Below are 19982 nucleotides of genomic sequence, written 5' to 3'. Positions count from 1 at the left end.
CCTCTCCCTTTTTTTCTTGATGAGTTTGGTTAAAGTTTTATCCATTTTTTTTTTTTTTTTTGCGGTACACGGGCCTCTCACTGTTGTGGCCTCTCCTGCTGCAGAGCACAGGCTCCGGATGCGCAGGCTCAGCGGCCATGGCTCATGGGCCCAGCCGCTCCACGGCATGTGGTATCTTCCCAGACCGGGACACGAACCCGTGTCCCCTGCATCGGCAGGCGGACTCTCAACCAGTGTGCCACCAGGGAAGCCCAAGTTTTATCAATTTTAAAAAATATTTTCAAGGAATCAGCTTTCAGTTTTGTTGATCCTTTCTATTGTTTTTATAGTCTCTATTTCATTTATTTCTGCTCTGACCTTTATACTTACTTTCCTTCTACTAACTTTGGGTTTTGTTTGTTCTTCTTCCTCCGGTTGCTTTAGGTGTAAAGTCAGGTTGTTTATTTGAGATTGTTCTCGTTTCCTGAGGTAAGCTTGTATAGCTATAAACTTCCCTCTTAGAACTGCTTTTGCTGTGTCCCGTAAGTTTTGCATTGTCCTGTTTTTGTTTTCATTTGTCTTTAAGTATATTTTCTGATTTCCTCTTTGACTTCTTCAGTGATCCATTGGTTGCTTACTACAATACGTTTAACCTCCAAGTGTTTGTGCTTTTTGCAGTTCTTTTTCTTGTAGTTGGTTTCTAGCCTCATAGCATTATGGTTAGAAAAGATGCCTGATAAAATTACAACTTTCTTAAATTTACTGAGGCTTGCTTTGTGGCCCAGCATGTGACCTCCCCTGGTGAATGTTCCTTGTACACTTGAAAAAAATGTGTATTCTGCTGATTTTGGATGGAATGCTTTATGAATTTCAATCAAATCCATGTAGTCTAAGGTGTCATTTAAGGCCTGTGTTTCTTTATTGATTTTCTGTCTGGATAATCTGTCCACTGACGTTAGTGGGGTATTAGAGGATCCCACTATTATTGTGTTACTCTCAATTTTTCCTTTTATGTCTGTTAGCATTTGCCTTATACATTGAGGTGCTCTTATTTTGTATGCATATATTTACAGTTATATCATCTTGGATTGATCCTCTGATCATTATGTGGTATCCTTGTTTGTCTCTTGTAACTGTCTTTATTTTAAGGTCGATTTTGTCTGATATGAGTATTGCTACTCCAGCTTTCTTTTGATTTCCGTTTCCATGGAATACCTTTTTCCATCCCCTCACTTTCAATCTGTATGTGCCTATAGATCTGATGTGGTTGTCTTTGTTGGCAGCATATATATGGGTCTTGTTTTTGTATCCATTCAGCCAGCCTATGTCTTTCGGTTGGAGCATTTAATCCATTTACCTTTAAGGCAAATACCCATATGTATGTTCTTATTGCCATTTTGTTAATTGTTTTGGATTTGTTTTGGTAGGGCTTTTTTCTCCTTTTGTCTTTTGTTCTCTTTTCTTGTGATTTGATGACTTTCTTTAGTGTTGTGTTTTGATTACTTTTTCTTATTTCTGTGTATATCTACTATAGATTTTTGGTTTACCATGAGAGTTTGATATAGCAATCTATACATATAATGATTGTTTTAGGTTGTTGATCTCCTAATTTCTAATGCATTTGAAATATCCTGCATTTACACTCTCCTCCTTTCACAATTATTGGTTTAGATATCATATGTGTGTGTGTGTATAATTTCCTACCTTTACTGTATGCCTTTATTGGTAAGCTTTCCCATTTCATAATTTTCTTTCTTCTACTTGTGGACTGTTCTTTTCTGCCTAGAGAAGTTGGTTAGCATTTGTTGTAAATCTGGTTTGGTGGTGCTGAACTCTCTTAGCTTTTGGTTGTCTGTAAAGCTTTTGATTTCTTCACTGAATCTGAACAAGAGCCTTTCTGGGTAGCATATTCTTGGCTGTAGGTTTTTCCTGTTCATCACTTTAAATATATTATGCCACTCCCTTCTGGTCTGCAGAGTTTCTGCTGGAAAATCAGCTGATAACATTATGGGGGTTCCCTTGTGTGTTACTTGTTGATTTCCCCTCATTGTTTTTTAATATTTTCTCTTTATGTTTAATTTTTGTCAATTTGATACAATGTAGCTTGGTTGTGATCCTCTTTGGGTTGATCCTGTATGGTACTCTCTGCTTCCTAGACTTGGGTTACTGCTTTCTTTCCCATGTTAGGAAAGTTTTCAGCTATTATCTCTTCAAATATCTTCTCAGGCCCTTTCTCTCTTTCTTCTCCTTCTGGGACTCCTATAAGGCGAATGTTGGTACATTTGGCATTGTCCCAGAGGTCTCTTAAACTATCCTTTTTTCTTTCGATTTTTTTTTTCTTTATTCTGCTTCACAGCAGTGATTTCCACCACTCTGTCTACCAGTTCACTTATTTGTTCTTTTGCCTCATTTATTCTACTGATTACTTCTAGTGTATTTTTCATTTCAGTTATTGTATTTTTTTTAATTTATTTTTATTTTTGGCTGTGTTAGGTCTTCGTTGCTGTGCGTGGGTTTTCTCTAGTTGCAGCAAGCGGGGGCCACTCTTTGCCGTGGTGTGCAAGCTTCTCATTGTGGTGACTTCTCTTGTTGGGAGCACGGGCTCTAGATGCGCAGGCTTCAGTAATTGCTGCTCATGGGCTCTAGAGCACAGGCTCAGCAGCTGTGGCGCATGGGCTCAGCTGCTCCGCAGCATGTGGGATCTTCCCAGACCAGGGCTTGAACCTGTGTCTCCTGCACTGGCAGGCGGATTCTTAACCACTGCGCCGCCAGGGAAGCCCCAGTTATTGTATTCTTTAACTGTGTTTAGTTGTTATTTTTTCTAATCCTTTGTTAAAAACTTTCTTGTAACTTCTCACTCTGTGCTTCCATTCTTTTCCCAAATTCCTGGATCATCTTTCCAATCATTACTCTGAACTCTTTCTCAGGTAGATTGCCTATCTCCATATCATTTCGTTGTTTTGGGGTTTTACCTTATTCCTTCATCTGGAACATATTCCTTTGCTGACTCATTTTGTCTAAACTTCCGTTTGTATTTTTATGTATGTGGAAGGTTAGTTATGTGTCTTGACCTTGAAGAAGTAGCCCTCTGTAGGGGATGTCCTATGTGTCCCAGTAGTACACCTCCTCTCGTAACTCAATGGCCAGTTATCAGCTGGTCCCATGGTAGGTTCTGACCTGTGTTTGTGGACTCAGTTCCACAGGTTTGGGGACTGTGCATTTCTTGCTTCTATTGTCTACCCCCTGGTGGGTGAGGCTAGTCTAGAGGCTTGTGGGGGCTTCCTGGTGGGAGGGGCTGGTGTCTGCCCCCTGGTGGGTAGAGTTGGGTCTTGGCCCTCTGGTGGGCAGGGCCATGTCAAATGGCATGCCTAGTGGTGGCTATGGGCTCAGGAAGTCTTTAGGAAGCCTGTCTGTTGATGCGTGGGACCACGTTCCAGCCCTGTTGGTTATCTGGCCTGACGTGTCCCAGCACTGGAGCCTACAGGCTGTTGGGTGGGGCCAGGTCTTGGCACTAATGTCCCAAGCAAGATGTCAGCCTTCAGATGATTTTTCCCGGATATGTTCACCACCAACTTTTATGCCCCAAGAGAGAGCCACAGCCACCCCCTGTCTCCCCAAGAGGCCCTCCAAGACCAGTGGGCAGTTCCGGCCCAGGTGCCTTTGAAGTCACTGCTTTTTCCCTGTGTCTTGGTGATCAAAAGACCTCGTGTGCATCATCCAAGAGTGGAGTCTGGTTTCCCGAGTTCTGTGGAGCTCCTGTGGTCAAGAGATGCTGGCCTTTAAAGCCAAATGCTCTGGCAGCTCCTCCTCCTGATGCCAGACACCCCCCCGCTGGGGAGCCTAACGTGGGGCTCAGAACTCTCACTCCTGTGGGAGAACTTCTGTGATATAATTATTCTCCAGCTTCTGCGTCACCCACCCAGGGCATATGGGATTTGACTATATCATGAGTGCACCCTTCCTACCATCTCGTCTTCTCTGTCTTTGAATGTAGAATATCTTTTTCGTAGGCTCCAGTCTTTTTTATTGATGGTTGTACAGCAATTAGTTATGATTTTGGTGTTCTCATGGGAGGATGTGAGCTCAAGGTCTTCTACTCTGCCATCTTGTTTTCTCTCCTGGCCTGATCAGAATGGGGTGCTGGCTGGGACTAGGCAGAGCTGCAGAACCCAGCTTGGCATCAGCAGTGCCAGCAGCTGCTCTCCAGGAGCATGGCAGATCCCTCGCTGCCTGTAGCCAGGTGTTTTTATACAAATCCTGGTAGCAGGCGAGGAGCTCAGCTTCGCTGGACTGGTGATCTCAGCTGCAGCCTCAGTCTCTGGAGTGAGCTGGGAGTCCCAAACATCCTATCCTAGTCAACAAAACTGCTGAAAAGAAAAACTTTTTTCTCTTCCAGCTTGGGTCCTGCAGAGACAGCCTACAAATTAACTGACAATTGACAAACTTACTGGAGAAGAGACATTTACACTTGCACGTGGGAGTTGCTCAGTGATAGGTAAGTCTGCCTCAACAGGTTTTTAATGCAGAAGAAAGCGCCCTACTTGGGAAAAAATCATCACAAACAACATTATTAGTAAGGAAGATAAGCGAGCACCAGGACTTAGGTAAGAAGGCACAGGCTAACTCTACTTTTTGTGCACATGCAAGTCAGGTTTATGATCAGGACTGCTCTTATCTGTAAAGCTACAAACTCCCAGGCCTTGAAGGGAAAATATAACACCAGCTACCAGTCTTTTGGTTGTAGAACAAGAATCCATGGACAATGAGAACCCTTTTCTGGATTGGTTCCATCGATGCTTTGTCCTTGAAGTTGGGAAGTACCTTGCAAGTAAGGAACTGACTTTTAAAATTCTTTTTATAATGAACAATGCCCCTGGCCACCCAGAACCCTATGAGTTCAACACCAAAAGTGTCAAAGTGATCAACTTGCTCCCAAACACAGTATTTCTAATTCAGTCTCTAGATCAAGGAGTCATAAGGGTCTTTAAGGCTCATTACACACAGTACTCTATGGAAAGGATTGTCAGGGCTATGGAAGAGGACCCCCATAGAGAGAACATCATGAAAGTCTGCAAGGACTACACCACTGAAGCTGAAGATGCCACTGTTGTTAGAGAAAAAGCCATTGTTGTTAGAGAAAGCTACCAGGCCCGAAATAATGAATTCCTGCTGGAGATAAATTTTGCCCAGATGTTGTGCATGACTTCACAGGACTAAGGACAGAGCCGATCAAAGAAATCATGAAAGAGACTGTGGATATGGCAAAAACGGTCGGGGTGGAGTGGAGCGGGCAGTGAAGAGTTTTAAGATATGAATCTTGAAGAAATTCAAGAGCTAACAGACACTACACCAAAGGAATTAAGAGAAGATGACTTGATGGAGATGAGTGCTTCCTAACCAGTGCCGTACAATGAGGAAAAAGACATAGAAGAAGCATTGCCAGAAAACAAATGACATTAGACAATCTGGTACAAGGGTTCTGCTTACTCAACACTGCTTTTAACTTCTTTTACAACATGAACCCTTCTGTGATATGGGCATTGAAACTGTAGCAAATGGTGGAAGAAGGACTGGTACTATGTTAGAGAAATGAAAAAGCAAAATTCAAACAGAAATTATGATGTATTTCCATAAAATTACACCAAATATGCCTGCCTCTCCTGCTTACCCTTCCACCTCCTCCACCTCTGCCATCCCGGAGACAGCAAGACAAACCCCTCCTCTTCCTCAGCCGACTCAATGTGAAGACGATGAGGATGAAGACCTTTGTGATGATCCACTTTCATTTAATGAACAGTAAATAATCACCATGCCATACACTTAATAAACATATCTGTTGTATATGTGTGTGTCTCCATGTGAAAATATAGTGACTGTATGGCAAGAACTGTATGAGACACTCGTGTCATCATCATCATTGCCTAACTATTCATTGTGTAGAGCTTCGTGTGCAAGACTTGTATTGAAGTGGATAGCCTACCCATACATAGGCATAAGGTGAGTGATATTTAATATATACTGTTCTATAACTTTGCTTTCAAAGAATTACATTACTGTACAGTATGACACACACTCACTCTCATAGTTGGAGAAACTGCATATCAGCTTATCACACCACAGGTAAGTGATTTTTCTTAAAAAAAGTAACTGTTTCCAATATTGTATTATGAATATGACGGTAATACTGTATGCCATAAAAATTTTATAACAATTCATTCACTAGTATAAAGGCTAGGCTACCATGAAACAATTGTATCAGTTACACTAGGCTAGCAAAAAGCAATCAGATTGCTGGCTTCTTCATTATCAATGCATAAATCATCATAACTGTAAGAAAATATAAATTATTCACATTATCTTTTCATTTTTTATGTCTAGTATTAATAATACATATAAGATCTATGGTATTTTGCATCATATAAGACAATATTGATATAGGTACTAAGAGACAGATGATTTAGCTTATAAACAGATGACAAACTTACAGTAATGATACAGTACAGTACTGTAAATGTACTCTCCCCTTTTTATGCTTTTCTTAATAACATTTTTTCTCTAGCTTACTTTATTGTAAGAACACAGCATATAATATATATAAAATACAAAATGTGTGTTAATTGACTGTTAATGTTATTGGTAAGGCTTCCAGTCAACAGTAGGGTATTAGTAGTTAAGTTTTGGGGGAGTCAAAAATTATATGAGGATTTTCAGCTACAGAGGGCTGAGAGTACCTAACACCCGTGTTGTTCAAGGGTCAGCTGAATATTAAATGTGTTGTGTTGCAAAGGTTTCCCTACATAGATGTCATACTGAAATATATGAAAACTATACAAATTGACCTTTGGGAAACATATCTAAGAATTGATACATGGAGATCTGATTGTAATAACCTGGGGAAGAAATACAATTACAGTGTGCTTTACCTCCTGGCAACTGGCTCCAACAGGAACCAAGTATATCTATTGACTTTGAAAAGCTATAGGCTGCTCTGGGAATTAACATATTTCTAAATTAGGCTGATATTACAATTACAAAGGACATGTGGCCAGGTGCAGATCTGTAGTTATAACCAATTTGTAACAAGGAATAGAAGCTACAGTATACTACTTTTTCCGGCAATAACATACTCTTGGACTACCTTATTCAATTTAAACACTTTCAACTGAAATGACTTCTAACTCATCTCACCTTTACTTTAGTTTGCTATAATACAATATATTCATTCATTCAAAAGAATTTTAATGGCTACTTCGTTAACTAGGCACTTTGCTAGGATCTTGGGATCTAATGGTTCTTTGATATTTCAGAATTTTATCACAAAATATAATTCACCAAAACTAACCTCCTCCCACTCCCAAGGAATTAAATAACCTATACAGTATTTTGAAGAAAAAAAAACTTAAAATACTGTATATTTAACAATATGAAAGCATCTAAATGCATTCTTGAGTGTATACAGAGTAGCAAAAGATCAATATCTTGCTAAAGAGTTTAAGATAAATTTTTTTGTATCTGCATCTGAATTATAATTTCATTAAATTCAATACAGTGAACAATATGTGACACAATCCCAGTATATGTTTATGATGTATTCAGCTCATAAGTTTTACCACTCCGTATCAACAATGGCTTTTGCAAATACAGAGTCTGTCCCTCCAAAATACGTAATACCACCTTTCAAATAGAATTTCCATTTGTTCTTGCTTCGATGAATCTTGTCATACTTGCAGACAATTTAATTATCAGTGTCAAACAGGTCTGGCACATCCTGCTCACTAACATCATCTCTGGAATTTTTATTTGATTGTATGTTTATTTATTTATTTTGAGTTTAAATTTTTACTTTTCAAACTGGTTATGCAATAAAGTCTCAAGCAAAGTGAGTAAGCATCCTATTTATGACACTGTTTTAAGCCACCTAATTAAAAGCATTATATAGATATTTAAAACTGAAACTGACAGTATTTATTAAAACTTCTAATCATCACAATTATATTTATTTATTTCTAAGTAGCTTTAGAAGATATTAAATTCTGCTTTAAATTAATACATTCTAATAATCCAAACTGTATTAGATATACTGTTTAAAAAATAATAGAATGATGATTTTAAAAGTCTTCTTTGATTAGGTCAATAATCTCAAATATTGAGACAAAATGTTTAGGAATATGAAATGAATGCCTTCTGAATAATTTCATTTGCTACATTTTATTCATTGTTGTTTCCCCCTCATTCTGTTTTCATATATGAAGTGTTTTTATAACAAATCTTGGCTTCCTCTTTTTATTTGCCTTAGAACAATAGTTCTCAATAGTTCTTATACATTAGAATATCACCTGGTGAGCTTTAAAAAAATCTCTATATCCAGGTCACATGCCTTACAAAGTAAATCAAAATGTCTGTGGGATGTGAAAGGGAGCCAGGAGTCAGTATCCCCATGAGATGTTAATGTGCAGCAATGTTTGGAAACTACTGTCTTAAACTTTTAATAATCATTCCATCACGTGTTAGTGCTGTGAAGGTCCAAGATATATACTACTTTTAAATCTACAATCTGAATCACCTGTATTGCAAGCCTGGCATAGTAGTTAGTATAGTAGCTGGTGAGTAAAACTACTACTTGCACCTTAACTTATATCTTATCTGGCTTTAACTTCTATTTGCAACATATAAAAACACTTGTAGTAACAACAAAAAAATTATTTTTTAGTGAACAGGAGTCCCACAGAAATGTTTCAGAATCTAGGATTTTTTGCAGTTTAGAAGTTAATACAGTGCATATACCTTATATTTCATCATACCCCAAAAGAATCTGGGGCAGCCCCCTGTAATCAAGAACATTAACGTTTAACAACAATGCATATAGATATTCACACTGACTGTGATAAATAAAAATTTTAAGTAGTCTCATGTTATTTTAGGCCAGGTTTTGGAATTTCAGAGCTTTTTGGATTACAGAAATGAAGACAAGTGATTATGGAGTATATCTGCATAGGTGACAATTTAAGGTTTCCCCTACCTCCCATAAAATGTGAATAAATAGTCTGAAAGCCACTGACAGAATGTTTCTGTAAAATGTTTTCATACTGCTGCTAGAGTAAAGGTGACACCTGATGAGAAAGACATATATTGAACAGCCTGTGTTTGAATGTCTGCTTTGACATGTGTTTGTAGTACTTTTTTAATTAAAAATAAACACTACTTACTGCTACTACTAATAAAAAGCCTAAACCCATCTTACTAAGAGTGGACCTAGAAGAAAACCAATCTTTGTTGTTAGTGTTGAAAGTCAAGAAAAAGGAACACCTAATTCAGAAAATAGAAATCTTAATTAAATCAAAAGGCAGAACGTTAAAACTGGAATTGATGGTGGCCTAAAGCATGACATGAATTGAGTTCACCATAAATAAAATAAAGAAATAAAACTGTAAAAGTATCTCAACATTTACAGTGTAAAACTGCTTGAGTGAGTATTTTAGTGAAAATGGAAAATCATGCAGAAAAAAATGGTTTCTGCATGATTAATTTGTGAAGACAATAAAGAAAACTTGTATTCTTAATGGAAATCAGATTATCTCAAGTAGAATGTCCCAAATAGAAGTTCAAGTTTTACACACACACACACACACACACACACACACACACACAGAAAATGGGAAAGGGGTGGGAGTGGGGGAGATGTGTGTGTGTGGGTATGTCAGTGGTGGGGATCCATGTAAAATAATTTTGGGAATTCTGGATTGAATTAAGTTAAGGAGATTTTTCTCCATTAGGACTTCTAAGAACCTTAAATAAGTTAATATGCTTTCACAATCTCTAAGGTAGGTATAATAGGCAGCCTGCTCACACTTCCTTGACCTCCAAACCCTTTTTTCTTTAAAGCATTTAACAAGACTAGTATTCCACAGAACATGAAATTGCTGGAGATGTATTTATAAATTCAGGAATTTTAGATGGTCTTCAAGAATGACTATCAAGAGTCAACTTCTACTTCACACCATGAATTTTCTTATCCTTATCAGCTATCAGTCACTATTCAGTGCTACTACCTCCATGCAATGTAATAAAATTCCCAAATGAATGAGATTAATTTTGGAATTAACAGCATGGATTATCATATAAATGAGAAAACAGTATATCTTCTCTTATACTAAACACCAAGTCAAAACAAAACTTAAAATAACATATTCATCATTTACAAGTGTAAGCAGGCAGTTTGTATAAATATTGAAATGCTATACCTCATCAAATTCTTCAGTCATTTTTCTGATGATTTCTGCATTCTGCATATTTCGAAACATCTCTATTCTCACAGTACCTGTGGAACAACAGATTTTATATAGTTAATCTTTTTCTATCCCATGCTAAAAATTAAATTTAACCTGAGCACTGTTTGAAAAGTTTTATATGAAAGTGTTTGGGTTTTTCTTACTTCCCCCAAACTTCTATCTATTCTAAAGGAATCCCTTGTTTAAGAATTTAAAAGTTCTTTAGACATTAAAAAAAAACCCTGAATATCCTATGAATTAGATAAGTATAAGGAAAAATATTGAGAGAAGTGTTGAAGAAGGAAAAGACAAAGACATAAAACAATGAATTTATATGGTAAGGAAGCCCCTAAAGATTGACTTAAATATATACTGGTGCTAACCAGACATACAGCTGGTTGCCTTTGTCTGAAAAACATCCAAGTATAGAAAGTGTTATCTCCCTTAAAGGCTCCCTCTGATATTTTTTAATCATCAGAATATTCTTCGATAAATTAAAACTAAATGTCCCATAATCTAACAACACATTTCAGTTATATCTGTTTTTTTGAACATGAAGAGTTGCTCAATAACTTCTACATAAGGATCAGACAATCAAAGAAAAAGTTAACCTCTTTCAACATCTCATTCTTTCATACTACTTTTACCTTACTTTATTTTTATCTCAAATATGGTTATGTAAATATTATCACTCTTATGAGAATGAGTGGTTTATATTGAAAACCTGTGTTAAAAATAACATTTAAAGAAACTGAAATAAGGTTCAATTTAAAGAAACTGAAATAAGGTTCAAAATGAACTTAGGTACAAAGAATTCCGGCCTAATAATTAAATGAGGTTCAGTTTCAACTGTATAAGTGTAAAATACTCAAGTTAAAAATCACAAAAATAACACTCAATGAATCAGTAAGAAAATAATTACTGTATAACCTCTGACAGGCTCCTTGCCAGGGATTACCAGCTCCAACTCAAATCACAACTAGGAATGTAGGTGGGAAGAGTCTCTGAAATGTACTGTACGCTTACAGGAAAGACCATGGAAGCAGTAGGATAGCCACTAAAAGTCAAAGTATGATCTTAATTCTGAGTCCCAACAAAAACTACAATGGAACATGTGGCACTTATTAAACTCGATTTAACTGAATTAAAATCTATAAAATGAGAAAAAAGCCCTATCTGCCCTATCTTTTAATCAGGATCATTTAAAAGCACAGTTTATTTACTGATACATAGTTCTCATTCATTTTCTGGATGATGAATTAAGTACTACCAACAGATATTCCCAATATTCAACTTTAGAGATGACAGTCTAGGCTGGAATGTGGATGAAAAGGAAAAATATTTTTAAAGAGTTCTTCCCCAACATGCAATTTCTGAAACAAAATGAGAAACTTTTTATCCTGATTTTATTTTTTTATGTGAAAAACAGTAACGTAGAGAGTATTCAACAGTGTTGAAGACAGGTTGTTTATGTACTACAATACAGCCTTTATTTTCAGAGGATTTTAAAAAATTAAATAAACAAGAAATGTGCTCAACTGATAATTGTAACTAATCTCAAATAAAAGTAACTTTCTGTTAGACATTCTTAAAATCACTCAAAACAAAATTGTTTCTATTTAACCTTGTTTGGGTCATGAAATATTCTGTCAATCTGAAATAACATTCCCATAGATAAAAAGCATGTAATTTCAGGGGTTAATTCATGGTACTCTTGATAAGTAAAATTACATTCATAAGTACTAATAAAAAAGCAAAAGAAGTAAAATTAGATGTTAAAATTTTTGAACATGGAAAGAATTAACTGTTCTTCTTAGGGAGATGGAAATATTTTATATTTTGAATGGAATGTCATTACATGGTTGTACGCATTTGTCAAAAGCCACCTATCTGTATACTGTGTGTGAATTTTAATGTATGGAAATTAGATCTTGGTAAAGTTGATTTTTTAAAAATTCAAGAAAAGGGACAACATTAATTCTACTACTTCATTAATAAGTTGCACATATCACTCTTAAAATACTCCCAGTGTAAATAATGTTCAACTACTCTATATCCATGATTGACATGGCAGTTTTCATATTCAGTGGAGTCTTAACTATACTTTCAATAAAATAGCTATGTTAGTTCATAAAGAGAGGACTATTTCACTGCATCTATTTCATGTGGTAAAGTGAAGAGCAACAAAACAGTAACTAGCATTAAAAGCAATATGAAAAAAACCTCATGCTTAGCATCTTTAAAGATGACTACAATATACAAATATCAATTACTAATAAAATAAAATCAGATGTTTAAAAGCCATAATTTTGAAAATGAACAGAAGCTTGTTACTGATTTTTCTTTTAAGGACGAAATTCCTTCTCCTGCCACAATGACTATTCCAAAGATTAGCCTATTTACTTATTTTCCAACTGTTCATTCTTCTCCAATTGGGTACCACAACTCTACAGAAACTGCTTCCTCACACCAGCTGTCTCCGAATTGCTACATCAAACAGTTTTTCCTTAGTAATAATCTATCTAATGTATTTAAAGAATCTGCTTATTTTATTGGTTCCCACAGCAGTATATATTTACACTATATTCTCTGATGACTTATTTTTATTTCTTTCAGTTACTTTTAGTCATTTAACCTAAGTACATACAGGTAATTTCTAAAGCTCAATCCAAGCATTCTTTTTTGCCCTTTTTTTACATTTTCTAACCCAGATGTGGTCCCTACCTATCTAGCTCACCCACTAGAATAAAGTATGGCAGAGACCACTACTTACTGAACTTTGTATTCCCCCATGAACCTTGAAAAATGCCTAACAGGTTAAGCTCCTCTGCCCTTTTAAGCTTTCTTTGACAAAGAAAAAAATCTTGTCTTAATTCAACAGTAATGTTCAAAATAAATTAAAAAGCTAATCTCAGTTCATCTTTGGATTCTTGGTTCTTAAAGATGCATATTTCTAAAAGAAGATTATCCTAAGATTATGGATAGTAAAGGTAAATAAAAAATCTGAAATGATTCAGATTCATGGAAACATAAATATCTGAAAATAACGAATAAAAGAGAAAAGATCACCTTCCACTCTCTTAAATACTAACAAGTTATCTATGAGAATCCTAAAAGAATAAGCCACCAACATACATATTTTATATTAAAAAGTAAAAGTTTGCTTGAGCAGGCCCTCCTCACAAGATTGTACTTTTTTAATAAAGCAAAAGGAAGAACTTTCAAAACTGTCATTTTAAACTATGAATAATTTTAGAAATGGAAGTAACATCAGAAAACTACCATCAAGTTCTTAATCATTTAAACTATGTCAAATGCTGGTAACAGCAGAAATTGATACAATCCCTGTGGTATGCAATTCGGCAAATGTCTACCAAAACTAATTTACATCCTCTTTTGTCTTGATATTGTACTTGTTGCAAAGTATCCATAAAATCACACATGTGCAAAATAATGAATATACAAGGTTATTCCCTGAAGCACTGTCTGTAACAGTAAAATAGGAAAAAAACCCCTATGCCCATAAATAAGAATCTGATTAAATAAGTAAAAATGGTGATAATAACAACAATGGTGGTGGCAGCCTACATCTGGGTGCTCACCATCTGCCAGGTATTGTGCTAAGTAATGCTTAAACTTCCAAACAACCTTATTCAGAATACAATTTTTCTCCCATTTTACAGATGAGAAAATTGAGGCACCTAGAGATTTAGCAGCTTGTAAAAAGGGTTTTCCAGCAGCGCATCCATGGCCTGCATGAAGGCAATCTGGCTATATAGGTCCATGAAAACCACTACTTTTAATTGGCTCTTAAAGTCAATGGAAGCCATGGAGACAAAAAACAATAAAGCCATCTATGACTGATATGAAAAGACCTGTAGGATACATTTATACCTGAAAAAAGAAGGGATAGGTTCCAGTTCAAGATGGTGATATAGGAAGACCCTGAACTCATCTTCTCCCATGGACAGAATTAGTCTAGTTACATATGGAAAATTTTCCTCTTAAAAAAACGTATTCAAAAAAAACAAACATAAAGGCTGGCTGAATGACAATTATACATCAGGCAAACGAGAAGAAAACCACATCAAAGCAGGTAAGAGAGGCTGGCACAAAATTTCACCAAATATGGCACAAAATAAACCCGACCTACAGCACAGGGAAACACAAGCGAGAGGGAACTCCAAATCAGAGCTTCTCCCTGAGGACTGAAGGGCTCAAACCCCACATCAGGCACCAAAAATTTTAAAGACATGCACTTGAGAGATAAGCCAACACCCGCCCCCCCACCCCCGCCACCAGCCAAAACATCTAATTTTGAAAACCAACAAAGCCTCACATCCTGAGACCCACAGGACAACACCAATCTGGTAGAAAGCTCTTAAATGGCCTGCACAACTTGGACTCATCTACCCAGGGCCCAGCTCAGAGGCAGCCTAAAGCAACTCAACTTGAACTGAATCCGGATCACCTGCTTACATTAAAACCATGGCCTAAGGGGCAGGCATCCAATTTAACACACACATCTAGGAGCCTGCTGAAACACTCTCTGGGGATGGAGAATGGCACCATCTCACACTTTCCCTTTGCTGTGCTCCAGAGCACCAATATTTCCCGAAAGAGAGAAGACTACATGTGCCTGGTGCCCCAATTTTTCTGGCTGCTACCCAGGATATGATTCTTGATCGCCTGGCTCTAAAGGCTAGGGGAGCTTGCATTCCTGATCACATGCAACTGTAATAATCAGTGTCACCCAGAATGGAGCTCATACCCATCTGGGGCCCTGATTTTTGTGACTGCTACCAGGGATCACCTTTACTTCACCTGGCTTTCGTGGTCAGTGGGGCTGACATTTGTAGGTACTGCAACACTGTAACCAATGAAGACAGAGTTCTAAACCAGCTACCACCTCCAGGGCACAGCAAGAGGCAACAGATCCAAGAACTCAGTCTTTCTGTGAAAGAGACCTATTAGCTAAACATTATGATTGTGGCTTGAGGGGCAGGGTTCTCTTTAAACATGCATCTAGGGGTTGACTGTAATCCTTTTCAAAGATTTCAGAGGATGGGCACTATCTTCACACTCACTCTCTGCAGTGTTCCAGAGCACCAGTGTCTCCTGCTGAGAAGCTTTACATGCATCTGGTACCCTGGTTTTTGTGTCTAATACCTGGGACATTTTGCAACTGGAGCCCAGGGCTCCCTGATCACTGGGATCTGGTTGCAAAAGGGGCTTGGGTACCTGGGTTCCATGGGACTGTGGCAATTAGAGGGATGGTTCTGGGCAGGTTACCACATGTAGCCCACTGCACAGACAGCTGGCTGAAGCACATTTCCCGGTCTATGAAAGAGGCCACTTTGCTTCTCCTGCAGCTTTGGATTGAGAAGCAGCCTTCAAGGGTTTTTTAAACATCTTTATTGGAGTATAATTGCTTTACATTGTTGTGTTAGTTGCTGCTGTATAACAAAGTGAATCAACTATACATATATATATATATATATATATATATATATATATATATATATATATATATATATATATATATATCCCCACCCTCCCTATCCCACCCCTCTAGGTGGTCACAAAGCACCGAGCTGGTCTCCCTGTGCTATGCGGCTGCTTCCCACTAGCTATCTATTTTACACTTGGTAGTGTATATATGTCAACAGGATTCAGGTTTGACACACATGCGGTGGCATATGGAGCGGCTCTAAAGGAACATAGACTGTGGATGGCATTTTGGCACTCTCCTTTTGCCTTGCTCCAGCTCACTGTTATCTCCTACAAAGAAGTTATACACTCATCTGAAGTTCTGATTTTTCTGACTGCTGCCCAAGGTATACTTCCAGATTGCCTGGCTCTGGTAACCAGTGAGGCTTATGTTTGCAGCCTTTCAGGACTGCATATATTATATCTACATACTTTTAAAAACGGCTAGCTGATGGCTTGGCTTCTAGTCAGCCTGAATCTAGGTGCTGAAATCTTCCACTCTGGGACAGTGACAGGCCTTGGCTCATCCTCAACTACTGGGAGCTATTAAAAATATATTAGGATGCTTAGACAAGCAAAGAGGTTTGAGAGACGACCAATAGCTGGGGCAAGGCTGAACAAAAAGGTTCACCTCCTACACAAGGCCACTCCTTCAAGACTGGGAGGGGGTGGTTGTTTCATCCACTGTGTATAAACCAATAGAGAGAGTTAAGCAAAATGAAGAAACAGAGGAATATTTTCCAAATGAAAGAACAACAAAACTTCAGGGAAAAAAAAAAAAACTTTAATGAAACAGAGATAAATATTTTACCTGAAAAAGTAATGGTCATTTGATATCCACCAAATGGGTGGTAATGGGAGTAATGGATAAGTGAGAACTTCAACAAAGAGATGGAAAACATAAAAAAGCACCAATACAATTTACAGAGATGAAGAATACAATAACTGAATTGAAAAGTACACTAGATGGGTTCAAGACAAAATGAAACAAAAGAAAAAATCAAACAACTTGAAGACAAGGCACTAGAACTTACCCAATCACAGCAGCAAAAAGAAGAAGGTCAAAGACAGCTTAAGTGACACATGGGATGATACCAAACATACTAATATTCACATTTTAGGTCTCCCAGAAGAAGAAGAGGGAGAGAAAGGGGCAGAAAACAGACATTCAAGTCCAGGAAGCCTAGAGAGCTCCAAAAGAGATGAACCGAAAATGGCTCACAGTAAGGCACATTATAAATAAAATGTCAAAAGTTAAAGACAAGAAGATAATATTTAAAACAACGAGAAAAACAACTAGCTATATACAAGAACTCCCATGACACTATCAGCACACTTTTTAGCAAAAACTCTGCAGGCCAGAAGGGAATGCATGATATATTCAAAGTGCTGAAATAAAACTTCCAACCAAGAATACTATACCTGGAAGAGCTCTCATTCAGAATTCAAGGAGGGAGAGTTTTTCAGAGATGCAAAAGCTAAAGGAGTCCATCACTACTAAACCAGCCTACAAGAAATGTTAAATGGATGTCTTTAAGCTGAAAGGAAAGGGCACTACTTAGTTATCAGAACACATATGAAAGAATAAATCCCACTTAAAAGTAAATATATAGTGAAGTAGTGGATTAATGACTTATGAAGCTAATATGAAGGTTAAAAGACAAAAGTAATAAAAATAAGCATGACAGTAATTAGTTAAGGGATACATAAGATTTTTAAAATGTAACATGAAAAATATAAAATGTGGACAGTGCAAAGAGAGTAAAAACGTTAAGCTTTAAAACAGGATGGATGAAACTTAAGTTGTTACCAACTTAAAATGTGGTTGTAAGTGTCATGACAACCCAAAGCAAAAACCTACAGTATAAATACACAGAAGATAAAAAGAAAGGAATATATACATATCGCTAAAGAAAGTCATCAAACTATTCCGTTGGCCAAAAAGTTCATTATGGAAAAATGTTACAGAAGATGTTAACATGTTACAGAAAAACCTGAATGAACTTTTCAGCCAACCCAATACAAAGTAGGAGAGGCAGAGAAGAAAAAAGGAACAAAGAGTAACTATAAAAACAACTAGGAAACAATTAACAAAATGGTAATAAACACAAACCTATCAGTAACTACTTTAAATGTAAAAGGACTAAATTCTCCAATCAAAAGACATGGAGTGGATAAATGAATAAAAACACAAGTCCCATCTATACGCTGCAAACATGAGGCACACTTTAGATGTAAGGACACACACAGACTGAAGTAAAGGGATGGAAAAAAGATATTCCATGCAAACGGAAACCAAAAGAAAGCTGCAGTAGATATATATATATATATATATATATATGTATACACACATCACACGTAACAGACTTAAGAGAAAATTAATGGTATAGATATAATAAAAAATAATAGTAAAGGAGTTGTCCAACAAAAGGATCAACATTTGAAAATATTTACGAACCAAACATATGAAGCAAATATTAAAAGAACCAAAGGGAGAAAGAGAAAGCAATACAATTATTGAAGACTTTCATACCCTACTTAAACCAATAGACAGATCATCCAGACAGAAAATCAATGAGAAAACAACTGCCTTAAATGACATTAGACCAGATGGACGTAACAGATATTTATAAAACATTCCATCCAAAATCAACAAAATACATATTTTTTTCTAGTGCACAGGGAACATTTTCTAAGATAGATCATATGTTTGGCCACAAAACAGTCTTAATTAATTTAAGAGAACTCAGTTTTGGCTGAAAAGATGGCAGAGTAGAAGGACGTGAGCTCACCCCTTCTGACAAAAACACCAACATAACAACTAAATGCTGAATAACCATTGACCAAAAAACAGAAAAGAAAAAAAAAAAACAAACCCAGAACACTGGAAGCTGCCAAAAAAGATACCCTACATCCAAAGACAAAGAAGAAGTGATGGGACAGTAGGAAGGGCACAATCACGATAAAATCAAATCTCATACCTGCCATGTGGGCGACCCAGAAACTGGAAAATAATTATACCACAGAAGTTCTCTCACAGGAGTAAAAGTCCTGACCCATGTCAGACTTCCCAGCATTGGTACCTGGCGAAAAGAGGAGGAGCCCCCAGAGAATCTGGCTTTGAAGGGCAGCAGGGTTTGATCGCAGAAATTTCATAATACTGGGAAAACAGAAACTCCTCTTGGAGGGTGCACACAAGGTCCCGTGTGCAACAGGACCCAGGGAAAAAAGCAGTGACCTCATAAGAGACTGGGCCAGACCTGTTAGTATTAGATGGCCTCCTGTGGGGTCGAGAGTGAGGCTGTGGCTCACTGCTGGGACAAAGACACTGGGAGTGGTGGTTCTGGCGAGTACTCATTGGTGTCAGCCCTCCTGGAGGACACCATTTCCTCCCGAAGATCTAGCCCCACACAAAAGCCCATAGGCTCCACTACTCGGAGGCCTCAGGCCAAACAACCAACAGAGCAGGAACACAGCCCCACCCATCCACAGACAGTCTGCATAAAGTCTTCTGAGCTCAGCCCTTCCCACCAGAGGAACAATACCCAGCTCCACCCACCAGTGAGCAGAAGGCCCACAAGGATGCATGCACAAGCGTCATAGCCTCATCCACCACAGGGGCAGACAGGAGAAGCAAAAAGAACTACAATCCTGCAGCATGCAAAACAGAAACAGCAATCACAGAAAGTTAGACAAAATGAGAGGGTAGAGGGATATGTCCCAGATAAAGGAACACGATAAAACCCCAGAAGAACAATTAAGTGAAGTGGAGATACTCAATCTATCAGAAAAAGAATTCAGAGTAATGAGACTGAAAATACTCCGAGAGCTCAAAAAAATAATGGAGGCACAGATTGAGAAGATACAAGAAATATTTAACAAAGACCTAGAAGAAGTACAGAACAAACAGATGAACTATACAGTAAGTGAAATGAAAAATACAATAGAAAAAAATCAATAGGAGAGTGAGGCAGAAGTGAGCTGAAAGACAGAATGGTGGAAATCACTGCTGTGGAACAGAATAAAAAATAAAATGAAAAGAAATGAGGACAGTCTCAGAGACCTCTGGGACAACATTAAACACACAAACATTGGCATTATATTACAGGAGTCCCAAAAGGAGGAGAGAGAAAGGACATGAGAAACTATTTGAAGAGATAATACCTGAAAACTTCCCTAAGAAGGGAAAGGAAACAGTCACCCAAGTCCAAGAAACACAGAGAGTGCCAGGCAAGATAAACCCAA

At 37.4% G+C, this 19982-nt stretch overlaps 1 protein-coding gene across 1 annotated transcript in view; it reads right to left on the bottom strand.

Annotated features, from left to right (window-relative positions):
• STAG1 (STAG1 cohesin complex component) overlaps positions 1-19982 on the bottom strand; it is a 423440-nt gene that overhangs the window by 187901 nt on the left and 215557 nt on the right. The window contains exon 6 of the mRNA XM_067737732.1: positions 10221-10297. Coding sequence (XP_067593833.1) covers positions 10221-10297 — 77 coding nt within the window. The remainder of the gene's footprint in view (positions 1-10220; positions 10298-19982) is intronic.

The sequence above is a fragment of the Pseudorca crassidens genome, chromosome 5, assembly GCF_039906515.1.
Source record: "Pseudorca crassidens isolate mPseCra1 chromosome 5, mPseCra1.hap1, whole genome shotgun sequence".
In the NCBI taxonomy this organism is placed as follows: Eukaryota; Metazoa; Chordata; class Mammalia; order Artiodactyla; family Delphinidae; genus Pseudorca; species Pseudorca crassidens.
Note: the sequence above shows the minus strand (reverse complement) of the source record. Positions and strands in the feature narration are given on the sequence as shown.